This window comes from Meriones unguiculatus, chromosome 8, assembly GCF_030254825.1.
Source record: "Meriones unguiculatus strain TT.TT164.6M chromosome 8, Bangor_MerUng_6.1, whole genome shotgun sequence".
Classification (NCBI taxonomy): Eukaryota; Metazoa; Chordata; class Mammalia; order Rodentia; family Muridae; genus Meriones; species Meriones unguiculatus.
This window is the reverse complement of record NC_083356.1, coordinates 47,271,272-47,284,238: the sequence shown is the minus strand read 5'-3', so window position 1 is coordinate 47,284,238 and position 12,967 is coordinate 47,271,272. Positions and strand designations below refer to the sequence as shown.

General features: G+C 47.7%; 1 protein-coding gene across 1 annotated transcript in view; it reads right to left on the bottom strand.

The window, feature by feature from the left end:
• Ext1 (exostosin glycosyltransferase 1) overlaps nt 1-11,597 on the bottom strand; it is a 284,583-nt gene extending 272,986 nt beyond the window's left edge. Inside the window, exon 1 of the mRNA XM_060389420.1 lies at nt 9,814-11,597. Within this exon, the coding sequence (XP_060245403.1) occupies nt 9,814-10,775 (962 nt within the window). The 5' untranslated portion in view covers nt 10,776-11,597. The remainder of the gene's footprint in view (nt 1-9,813) is intronic.
• Nucleotides 11,598-12,967: the final 1,370 nt, after the last annotated feature.

Genomic DNA, 12,967 nt, shown 5'->3' with positions numbered 1-12,967 from the left:
AGCTGGACCAGCAGCCATACAGTGTCAGCTACCACTGAGAAGCCCTGGGGCAGGTTCAAGCAGGCGAGAGGTGTGATCATATTTTATAATAGCAACACCACAGATGATTTCATAAGCTCTCGGGATGCTGGAATGTACACAGGATATGTGGTGGAATCCATTCTAGCCTTCCATCCATCAGTTCTCATCTCTGAGAGTGTGGGTGTCATGTGGGTGTCAACATCCCTGCCAGGGACGACTATAGGAAACAAGCTACAGGTCTCATGGCCTCCTGGGTACCTCTTTTCTCTACAAGTCAATTCTATATGTCCGTACCTTGGGCATGTAGAGAGGGTGCGGAGGTTGGCTTGGCTGACAGGGTATCAAAAGGACAGCTTACCTTTAAGAGTACCCAAACATTTTTATATCACCCATATGATTAAGCAAGTTAGAGAAATGCACTGCTTTTCTACTTTATTAAAGAAGAGTACACATAAACGATGCCTCGGGGTCAACAGTAAATCACAGTGTAGCTTATCAAATATTTACCATCGCTCTACTGTGCGACAGGCAAGTTACTACCGCACTCAGGGGCGAGGCCAATGCTGCGCAGCATGGAGGGTACACTCTTGAGCACAGGGCCAGCCATTCATAAACTGCCAGGCTTCTTGCTTCTGAGTGTTGCACTGCATAACTCTGGGGCCTAGTTCCTTATATTCGTCTTGTCAGCTTGTCCCAGCTTCCCAGATCTATTCACAAGAATCCTACTCTTTTCTTTAAATGTATTGCTCCGAATCTACTATAGCTCGGAAATCAGATTTCCAAAATGGTTAGAACTCTCTCTCTAAACTTGACGAAATCAATTCTAGGTGATAACCCAAGTGATACTCCACCCATCACATCAATCAAACATGTGACAATTGGTGAGAGTGTGGTCCTGTTGCTCCAATGGAGAACTATTCAAAGGCACTATGGTACAACATTTGAAATCATAGTCCTAGAAGTCAGAACACCTCCATTTTTACAGTCTGTGTGCGTTTATGTAGGTCAACATAGAGACTCTGCCTCAGTTTATTTGTAAAGTGAAGAACAAATGGCACTTTCCTGCTAAGTGCTTAAAAAGATTAAGAAGACCCAACCCTGATAGACCTGATAGGCTAGGGTCAGAGGGAACGGGAGGAGGACCTCCCCTATCCGTGGACTGGGGGAGGGACATGGAAGGAAAAGAGGGAAGGAGGAGGGCAGGATTGGGAAGGGATGAGGGAGGAGGCCACAGCTGGGTTGCAAAGTGAATAAATTATTAATAAAAAAATAAATAATTTTTTTAAAACTGGGGGGGAAAAAAGAAGACACTACCCAATTGTCAGCACACAGTACACTCTCCATAATTATTAGAGGCAGCTGCCGTCAACCGGGTTCATACAAAGAAAGCGCCAACAGGATACAGCTTCAACAGCTAACTTCCCCTAACCACAGTGCTCTGTTCCAGGAAAAACCTTCAAGCTGCTCTTTGCAAAACGATGTCTACCTGTTAAGAGTGGTACTGTGACAGGACAATCCCTCCACTGATCAGGTCTCCGTGGCACCCAAGGCACAGCCTATGGGGTCCTCCCCGGAAGAGCAATGATCACCGGAAATTCAACAAGATTAGGTTCCACACCATACCTGGATGTCAGCATACAGGAAAGACTGACAGACAATGCTTGGCAGTCACTGAGAAACAGAAGAGCTGGCCTGAGCAGAAACAAAGCTCCCTGTCCAGGTATCCTCTTTTATCCTGAGAACTTAGCAGAGCAGTTTCATTTCAGTTTCTGTCCCATGTCTCCTTGCAATAAATCCTGTGACTTAACATGGCCCGAGAGATTTTGTGCCTGTCACTTGCAGCCTGAGAACCAGCTGAACCAGCTCCAAGAGAATGCAAAGTGGCTCAGTTCCATCCATACAAGGTGGTTCTCCACATGTCACCCTCAGCTGGTGATGGCAGATGCGGAAGGGATAACCTGCATTCTCGATGCAGGGAATAGAGAGAACATGGGACATGCTGGGCCACCCCAGAGGCTGCCCTCTACCTCTTTCTGTCGTCTACCACCTCCAACCTGAAGACCCCACAAGTCCTTCTCCATCCCACAGAGCACCTAATCCCAATCACCTGGGAATGCAGTATCTGGGAAGAGATGAACAGAGCTATTTCAGGGCACACTTAAAAAAAGTCAAGTTATGAAACTAAATAAGCCACTATACAGTTGACTACACCTTGACAGGAAGATGGTGTTAATAACACTGCCATCCTGGAGAGCATATTAGCATTTACAAGGCACATTCACACATGCCCCACCTCTTTTGATCCTCTTAATGAGCCTGTGAGGCTGGTAACCCAATCTCCATTTCAAGATACAAAAACTGAGGCTAGGAGGTTATAAACCTAGTCCAGGAATCCTGAGTCAATTTTTCTCTGGCTCAGAATCCCAGGCTCTGCTTTCTAAGGCTTCACATAAGACCAAAAAGTACAAAGGAAAACCCAAGTGTGTATTGCTTCAATTCTCTCAGTGCTATCAAAAGGAGTTATAGTACCAAAAAATGAGAAAGGTTTGAAAATAAGAGCATTAAACTGTTGACTCATTTTGCGCCTGCTTTTAAAAACACTCAGAACAATGCACTTAGGTTAAAGAATTCCAGAGGTAAAGAACCCGCCCAAACTCACTTCCCATGGATCCTGCAATTAAAGAGAAAATAGAAGGAAAGGCCTGACTGATACAAGATGCTGAAAAGGTCATCTCCCTCAAGTTGGGTTACTAGACCCTGAGATACCTGGAAAAGCAATCTTTGTGTTTGGAGAGAGACGTCTATGGCTGCCAGTACAGTTAAGAGACCAGAGAGGTTTTGGCTGGAGCCAAAACAAAACTTCAAAGGGAAAGGAGCCTGGAGCTTCAAAGCCCCCCTGCAGGACCAATTACCACCTACAATGTTTATCTAAGCTGTCATTTAATGACGGCTACTTCCCTAGCTGGGTGCTCAGTCTCACCTTAAAAACACCTACCACCCCAGCAGGATGAGGGGCAGGGGAAGGGCCCACAAGTCCTCTGTTGTTTTTGAAAAAGAGATCTTAGTCAAGAAGCAGACACAGTAGTGAAATTCACCCTCCTCAAGTTAAAAACAAAACAAAACAAAAGACAAATGGTTAAACTACAATACAGGTATGAATTTCAAAACTAAAAATCCCACTTTCAAAGTCATTTTGGTAGGACAGTAAAATGCTCTTAAATAATGCTTAGGGAAAAAGTCCAAAAGTACACTTAGGTCTGACTTCAACTTTGCAAAACAGATCGAGGAAGGAGCCTGCAGCAGGCTGGGAGCTATGCTTACCAGCAGTGGCCCTAGCTTTGACACGTGGGCAGCTTGTACAAACAAAGAAGTTAAGATTTATTTACCATTGACTAAATAATTCACATAGCTAGACAAAGTGTTAGGATATGCGGAGATAAAACAACACAAATATAAAGATTAGGTAGCTAAATCAAACTTCAGCATGGCCTAGGTCTCATACGGGGGTAATATAAATGTAACGTCACTTTTCTGTATTCTGGATCTTCTCAATCCCCACAAAAGCTGGTATACAACTTTTATAGCACGTGTGCTAATGTGTGTGCACGTGTGTAGCAGCGGTGTGTACAGGTGGATATGCAGGACAGAGGTTATCACAGACATTGGGTGTCTTCAACCTCGTCGCCTTATTTTCTGAACCTGAAGCTAACCAATTACACTGGCCGGGTGACCAGCAAGCACCAAGAATCCTCCTGTCTCGGACTCCCCAGGCTGAAATTGCAAGCATGCTACCACAGCTGCCTTTCTACACTGGTGCCGGTACACCAGGCTGAGGTCCTCATGCTTGCTGAGCCATGTCCACTTGCGTTACTTTCAGAAAACAGCTTTCCTTGAATTATGCATGCGTGGGGTTGCAAAGCATGAGCCGGACTACCAAGCTCTGGCCCTAAGCTGCACCCCAGCCAGCAGCACTGTCCTTCTTTCTAGAGCCCGAGGCCCTCGGAGCACCTGGTGACCTGTGTCCCAGAAGCAAACTCTCCCAGTGGGTCTTTCTCTGCTACTTGATCACACTACCAACCTGGGGCAACTATCCTTCCAGTCTTCATCCCAGGAGGTCCATTTATAATCACAGAGAGCAAGCACGCAGGGCATTTTTCAGGGAGGGCAAAGGTCATTTTGAAGAGGCTAGGGGAGACTAAAAATCAGAATCCAAGCAGGCCATACTGAAATGCTCACGAATCTTCCCTTCAAGTCGTTTAAAGTTTAAATGTCACAATGCTGGTCCTTTCAGCACCTGTGCAAACTAAATTCTTTCCTTGGAAAATGCACAAAGCAATGAGGGAAACGCCTGATATATACCCACCTGAATAACTTGCTAGCTAACAGGTCAGTTTTTTATCCTCTAGGGCATTAACCTTTTGAAGAACTGAGACTATATACACTCTGGGATCTAAAGACCTTGGTTACAGGATCCTCAACTTACCAGATCTACTGCTGCGCCTGCTCTTCTGCACCCTGCACTCTGATTTAGGAAAGGATACACAATTTTCATCTGTCGAAAGGCTTTAATGAGATAAGAGGTAAATTCAAGTAACAAGCATTTGGGTGGAGACGAATATAGAAGCTGACCAACAGAGGAGAGATTTTAAGTGAAAAAATGCAGTGACTGCATTCAGTCAAAGAGGAATGCCCATGTTTGTGTCTGAAGACTTAAGAATCCAATGATCACTTCACCGGGCCTGGGACTGGGTGTCAGGAAGCAGTAGCAGGCCATGGTGAGAAGAACCAGGAGCCAGAAAGCCTGGGCTACAGCTCAAGTTCTGCCACTTACAAGCTGGGAAGCTTTGGACAAGCTGCCTCAGCACCTCTGGCTTCAGCTGACACACTGGTGGGACGCACTAACAAGACGGGTGGCCTAGAGAAAGGCAGCCAGGCCCTGCCCACCAAAACCTTTGATGTGACACTCACACAAAGTTGCTGCTGGAGTGTTTTAGAACCCTGCTCTGTGACAGCAGATCCTCCAAAGCTAACTATAACCACCTGAGAGGACAGCGTCTCCTCCATCAATTCTGTACCTCCCAACTGGTGTCAAGAGAAGCAAAGGTGGCCTCCTCTCAAAGGGATCTGGCCAAATCTTGGCAGCTTGTTATTAATTAACTGTGGTAAAGTCCTTTAGACCCACAGGTCAGGTAACAGACACCATTCAATGCTTCCTACTCTGGATTCAATCAAAACACAAATATCCCTCCAAGCAGCAATAACAACCCCCAAACTTAATTTCTTATGAGTCAGGCATTTGGGTGCTGTCTTTAGAAAGCAGGTTCCGGGAGGAAAGGAAACTTATTGGGGAGGAGGTATAACTTCTCTGTCAGAAGACACACTTGTCAACTCCATAGCCTGGCACAGGACTATTATTTTATTTCTAATCTGTGGTTTATTTTAGAAACACTTTTGTGCCATCACACAACTATGGGGAGAAAGGTGGTAACATCTTACATTTGAAGTCTGTGAATCACAGTTCCTGCCTCTCTCTCACTTCAGAGGAGGAAAACATTCAGAGAAAAGTTAGGCCTGGAGCAGGAACTTGAACAAACTTGAGAATAATGGAGGAAGACAGAAAAAAAGGCCTTTTGTGTTACGACCTGTCTTAAGCATATTTTCCTTCCTCTGCAATGGCATCTGAATTCAACTTGTTTGTCTAATTCCATTTGTTCCTTAATTTCTTCAGGCCAAATAGAAAGAGGCACAATAAAATGTAAAAAGAATGAGTTAAGCTAAGCAGTTTTGGGGACACACTCACCTTAATGAACAATAAAAGGGAACTGTGAACCCCACAGCAAGACTCTGAGGATGCCCTTTTAAAGGGTTGTATCAGCTCTTTAAGCGATCTGACAAACTGCATGCGCATTTTTTCTTTCTCTTTGCCCACCAGCCACTCCTGGAAAAGCTTTCATCAAATTGTAGAAATACCACCAGCACCAATTCAGATGCCCTGCAGGCTGGATGCTTCCAAAGTCTTCGTCATCACAAATGGAAGAGTGCTGACTAATGAAAACCCCAAAGGCCCGCATTCTAGACTACTCACAGGCATCGGGGTTCTGACTGCTCCCTAAAATTTGCCATCCTTTAGTTTCTATCACTAAGAAAGAAGACTGCAAGAAGCTGACTGCTTGCCATGGCTGGGGCTGATGAGGTGACTCACCAGGGAAGGGCACTTGCCTCCAAGCCTCAGCGTGTGCATTTGATTCCCAGAACCCACTCGGTAAAAGAAGAGAACTGACTTCAAGTTGTCCTCTGACCTCCACACATGCATGAGCGCACGCACACGTACACCAAACAAACGTTTGGTTTGTTTTTTAAAAACACCAGTGGAATACAGCTTTAGTGAACAGAAAAGGGCCCGACATTCTGGACAGTCTATTTTGATGTTCTTAGATAAGCTGCTTGCACAGAATCACCACACTTTCCTCAGAAGGGTCAGAGGCAGGCACCACCTCTCATTACCTTCTCTTCTGTTTGAGACAGCCAACCTTGACGTCCCCTAAACAATGACTTTCAAATGCACCTGAACTGTGAGCCTCATGCAAAGACATAGTCATCTTCATCAAAGAAGGGACACCTGAGAAACCAGAAGCACTAAAATGAAGCCCATTTCTCTAAGGCCTCACTCCAGATCAACAAAACACAGCAGCAACTTAGTTCAGCTGGGTCACCGACAACTGCTATGATGTGTAACTGAAAGCCAGGTGTGCTGGTGCTCCTAGTAATTGCAGCACTCAGGAGGCAGAGGCAGGTGGATCCCCAAGTTCAAGGCCAGCCTGATCTACAGAGCTAGTTCCAGGAGAGCCATAAATACGCAGAAAGACCTGTCTCAAAAAAAAAATCTTTTAAAAATATATAACTGATAAAAATTTTGTGCACTATAAAAAGACTGAATGTTTAATATAATTGGAAAGCTGGGTCAAAGTTTACAGGAACCTTTCTCCAGCACAAAACCTTTTCACTCTACATAGATATTCTACCCCGGTGTGATCAATGTGCGATTTTTCACACAATCACAAGTGGGACAGGAATCCTCAACCATTTCTCTTTAAACCTACAATCACACATCATCACTAAAAGCAATTATTTTTGGAGTTGAAGTATCTGCTTGTGTTCTTCTACTAGCCTGACTTGACCAAGGTGCCATAAATTTCCAATCTAATTATCAGATCTGGTGTCCAAAGCAAACTTGTATGAGGTTGCTTGTGGAATTAAATTAAGTTGAAACCTTTTCATAGGCACTTGCTAATGAAGAAGAGAAGTAGATGAAAATTGATCTTGTCTTTACAAGCCATTACCAAATGGATGCTGAAAGTACTCTGGAAACAGCCTAAACCCTGGGCAGAAATCAAGTCCACTTCCACAGACCTGACTTGAGGATCTCTTCCTCTCCAAAGGCCTGGTGTGGTTAGCCCCAGTGTGACTGAGGAGCTCTGCACTGCCCCAGCGTAAAATCACATCAGTTGCTCTTACTTCAGAGTGCAGCATAGGTGCGCCTGCTGTGCAGCACACTGCTTCCAGGTGTCTGCATTCTTACTTCATCCCTGCGCATTCCAGAGTCAAAAGCAAAAACCTGACAGTATTTGCAAGCAACAACTCTGACAAGCCAGGATGGGTAAGGAGTTAAAATTCTAGGAGTTCCAGGCTGCTAAGGGTGCGTGTGCTGCACTACTGACCTATCCTATTAAGCAAAATTGGGGCTGGAAGGATTCTAAAAAGGAACTTAAAACCAAGGAAAACCCTGCTCAAGAGAAAAAGCACACTTGCGTTCTTTCTAAATGCCACACTTCCAAAGAGAGAGGAGGCCCTGAGCCAGGTGGTCTTTAAATGTAAATCAAGAAGAGGTAGAGGTGTCAGATTTCTTGGCCCAACCACTAAAAGGTGAAAAATTAATTACATTCAATTAGCAAAACAAAGTTGCAAGGAAGCCAATCAACCACACCTTTCTCCATCCCTGCTCTCTATGAAGCTTTCCACAGAAAATGTAAGGAATTCACCGTGGGGAAAGGACCACAAGGAACATCAACGCTTTCAAATGAAGCACATCATGATCTTTCTATAAAGCTCGGGGACAGTGCTTCAGAAGCCGTCATCTCAGCAAGTTATTCTGCCACACAGCAGCCAAAGAAATTCCTAGAAGGCACCGTTTTCTTTCAAGCACCCCCAGAATATGTCAAAGTACATGTCCTTTAACAAAGCACTTCATTTCTGACCATAGTTCAAGAGTATTTTTTTGGGGGGAGGGGGGGACTGTTTTACTCCATTACAACAACACTCAATATTCACACAGAACTGCGAAAAGGGAAACTAGATTCACAATTGATCCTAGCCTACGGCTTTTCCTATGCTTGAAATGGAAAAGGTCCTAGGGGTTCGGGAGTCGAATCTGAGTGCTTGATACTTCCTCTCTCCCTCATTCTCCATGATCAAGTCTGGGAGGACTTTAATTTCCCTGGCAATCACTCCCACAGAGACCAGAGAGTCTGAGGGAATCCATGGACAACAATCACACCTTTCATTTCAGGGCCCCTTTCCCACCCTACCCCTTCCAGATCCAATCCGGTTTGGGAAGCATTTCCCCTACTCTGCATTTCATGAATCAGTTGCACAATCTGCCAACCTCTGCCAGTTCCTCCTGCACTCAGCTGAGAGGTTTCCCCTTCCTTCCCTGGGTAGCACAAGGCTGCTCTGGTTTGTAACTGGCGTAAAGTGGAAATACACCATGGGAGCTCACTAACTCTTTCCCGGCCAGACACAAGTGAGAGTCTGGGGCACTGACCTCAGCGATCAGGAAACTGACCCGCCAGCCTTGGTTTAAAGCAGATTTGTGGATTCTAACTTTGACCTGAAATCCTGTGTGTCAGCTACTGTTAAGGACAAGGAAAAGGAAGGCTGAAAGGGGCTACAAAGTAACCAACTCAGTTACTTAGCAACTAAACAAAACTCTCCCCTCCACAGAGGCTAAGGAGGCATCTCAAGCCCATTCAGAGAGTAACAGTCTACATTTATATGCAAATAGATAAAGACAAAGAAGGAAGGGAAATCTAAATTAGTAAGGGTACTTTACTGCAGTGGGCCTGAGGCCCAGATTTTAAAGTTTCTCCTTGGAAGAGGGGGCTTATAGGAATGAATGAATGGATGGATGGATGAATGAATGCATGCATTCAAAGCCACAAGCCTAGCCGACTTAGACTCTACCTTTAATAAACATCAATACTGGGGAAGTAGTAAGAAACAGTCACAAGTTGGAGAGCTAAAATTGAAATATTCAAGGTAGAAAGAATATAAAGTTTATATCCCAACTTAGGGAAGAAGGTGAAAATTTAAGCCTTGCAAACTCCACGGAGAACAGGTACCCAAGTTCATGAGGAGAACAAAGCATAGGGACGAGTGTCTGTGGACTTGGGTAGACTCCTGTCTCCCGGGGTCTCCAGACTTCCTTACAAACACTCTCCACTGCAACGCAGTCTCCAAACTTCCATCACAGCCCCACAATGCACAGGGTCCTGAATGGTTTTCATAAAGTATCAGGCAGACACCCTCACCTACTTGACTGGAGAAAAGTACTGTTTGTCTGAGAAGCTCAAACTCGGTCCCCACACTTGACCCGGGCTGCTTGGTCCCAGGCTGAAAGCAGGAAGCAACAGAACTGAGGGCTTCTGTCTCCACCCCGCATCCCTCCAACCTCACACCTGGACTCAGGCATCCAGGGCCCAGGCGGAGCCTCGAAGGGAGGCTGCCCTTACTTACTTCTCATACTCGGTGTTGTCTCTGTCACAGCGAGAGTCCTTGTGCTTTTGCCAGTCTTTGCCATGCTTGCAGGTGGTGAGGAGCAAGACGTCCTCCCCGTTATGGACGTGATATAAGGCATTCCTGGTGTCTGACCCTATCCCTGTCAGGTACCTCTTCCCCTTGAATACCAGCATGTACTTCCTGAGAGGAGGGATGGTGTTAAATTTCAAAAACCCCCTCTCCCCTCCTGTCCTGGGATGATCCTTAGAAAAGAGGGGAATAGAAACATCAAAGTTGGGTCGGAAGTTTTCAGTACTGATGCTGGCTTTGGCCAGCATCGCCTGGCCGATGTCAAACCCCACGTCCTCGGTGTAGTCAGGCCAAGTGCCAGAATATAAATTAAAAATTAAATGATTCCTACCATTGTTCCACAAGTGGAGACTCTGCACTTTGGATCTCAAATTGTGCACATACTGAGGTGATAACTGGTCTCTGTCTAAAGTATCCAGACTCAGGACAAAGAGGCACGCCTGGCTGGGGTCCGAGGTGTAGAACCTGGAGCCCTCGATGGCCGCTAGAATGTTTTGGTAACTTTCGGCGATTTTCTCCCCTTTCTGCTGCGGGTACACGTAGACCTTGAAGCCGTTTTTCTTGCAAAGGGTGAAATCGAAGCAGGACTCCATGCGGCACTTCTTGCCTTTGTAGATGCTCGAGTTGGCGTCTCGCTTCTGCCGGGGGGAAACGTGCACGCTGGAATCCTCGTTTTCCAACTGATCCCAAGGAAAGAAGGGGCGCAGAGCGTCCGGGAAGCGGGGCCAGAAATGATCCGGACTGGGCTGGTGCAAGCCATTCCGACCGCTGTGCTCTTCTCTCCGGCTGTGGCTCCTCGATGCCCTAAACTGCACGCCTCCAAAATAAAACAAAAGGGCGAGACAAGAGCCAGCTGAGAGCAGGATGAAATAGCGTTTTTTGGCCTGCATGTGTCCTGCCTGGGTCAAGAGGATTGTAAATAAACACAAGAATCACCCAAGTTTCCCAATCAACACTTTCAGCTCCAGTCCGCCATCTTCCCGCCTGTAAAGACTTCAAACTCTCCGCTCCCACCTTCTCTGGATGCCTTTCCCCAAGCCGTGGACTGATCCAGCGCATGTGGGCGATTTCTTTAACTTTCTCCCCTTCGGTCTTTCATCGTTGGGCTGCACAATGCACGGGAGAGAGCCGGGCAGAAGATCTCGCACCCAAGGCGGGCGAGCAGCGGACTGTAATTTTCTTGCATGCAACAAGACGGAGGAAAAGAAAGAGAGCGGGGAAGAAAAAGCTCCCGATACCCAATCAATGGCAAGACGAAGTGACTGCCTCGCCGCTCGGATGCCCCTCGGCGGCGTGGAGAACGAGCCCGGGGATAGCAACTTCAACTCATCCACACTCCCGTGCAGAGCACTACGGTTCCAACAAGTCAGCCCGCCCCGGCTTCAGCCGGCTAGTGCATCTTGCAGCTGGGGCGCCGTAACCTCACAAATCCCTGCATGTCTCTTTATTCCCTTCTGCAGCGGCTCCCACACTCCGCCGGTGTTTACTCCTTCGCTCACGGGGCCGGCTCCCCGGGTGCGCGGCGGCCCGGCCGGCGGCACGAGGGCGACGCGGGGCGGCGGCGGCGGAGCGTCCTCCCCGCGGGCAGTGCCGGCCCCGAGCGCTGCTTCGCAGGCCCCGCGCTCTCTCCGCCGACCGCCGCGTTCGGTCGCCGAATGTTACCCGGTTCTGAATGTTACACTTACACATTCCATTCCCGACACGACAGCGCTGACCTCATCCATCCACGCAGCCCGCGCTGCCATTGGCCGGGCGTCACGTCCGGGTGGGGCGGGGCTTCCGCTGCGCCCATTCATAACCCCCGGCGGCCGGCAGAGGCGCCGGCGCGGCGCGGGCGCGGGGACCTCGGAGCGCACGAGCGGCGGGCGGAGCGCTGAGCCGGCCGGGCGTCGCCCACCGCCGGCCTTCCGCACGCCTGGCCCGGAATGCAACCTGGACCAGGCTGGCCCCGGCGGCGCGGCCGGAGGGGTGGGGACACGGCCGGCAGCCCGCTGCTCCGGATGCCCCAGGTCTCCCAAGAGCCGGGAACGCCTCCCCTCCAGGACCCTGAGAGGACCGGTTCCTGGAGAAGGATGCCTGAAAATGGAGAAGCGAGGGGATGGGGTGGGGACTTCATAGAAAGTGAACGCCGGTCGGGATGCCTCTACCCGCCACACACACACACTTCGACCTGCTGAGGTCCAGGTTTTGTGTGTGTGTGTGTGTGTGTTTTCTTCTCAACATTTAAGTGGTCTTCCTAATTCCCCTATGTAGCCCACCCATTTTTCTGCCTTCCGCACGGAGACACCGTAATCCTCCACAATAAGGAGGAATAGTCCCAGTTCCATGGAATTGTTGCAGTTCTCGATCCCTGCTTGGGTGTGAGAAGATGCCTCCTCAATCCTTCTGATCTGCGTGCCCTTTCTTCCAGTCCTGAACCCCTCCCACCTGTTCTGTTCACTGACATTGGGCCGGGAGGGACCTAATGGCTGAAAAGAAGCTATTTCATTTTGCCCCCACCAGTATTCTTGTTCTTAAGGTGGTGTTTTTAAGATGTCACCTGCTCTAGCTGTAGAAGAGAACCTTTGAGGAAACATATATGTGCATATATATATATTTACAATGAATGTGCCACGGCTGTTCCTTCAATTGACCTTCATTCTGTTGACTCCCCTTCCACAGTCCCCTGTCATCCTAAGTGAACTTAATTGCTTGATTCTGATAAAACGTGGTCTTCAAAAGGAATCTACAGTACCTCAAAGCTGTGCTGAATTCTAGCTTAGAAGTCTTCCCACCGTAATCTCAGAGCCTGACCCAACTGGACAGGCAGTTGCCTAGGGCAGCAAGCTGTTTAGTGATTGTTTATTGTGGGAGTGACTGAGCTGGGAGCAGACACATCCCTACCTCCCTCGGGCTAATGAAAACCCCAGCTGGCTGAGTACCCATGATACAGTTATAATAAGGCAGAGTGGAAAGTTTTCAGCCTTTGTTATTTCAGATTTGTTTGAACAGAGAAGGAAGGGACATCGGTGGGATATGGTGGTACATTCCTGAAGCCTCTGCCCATTTCGGACCTGCCAAAGATGACCTAGCTTTTCATGAT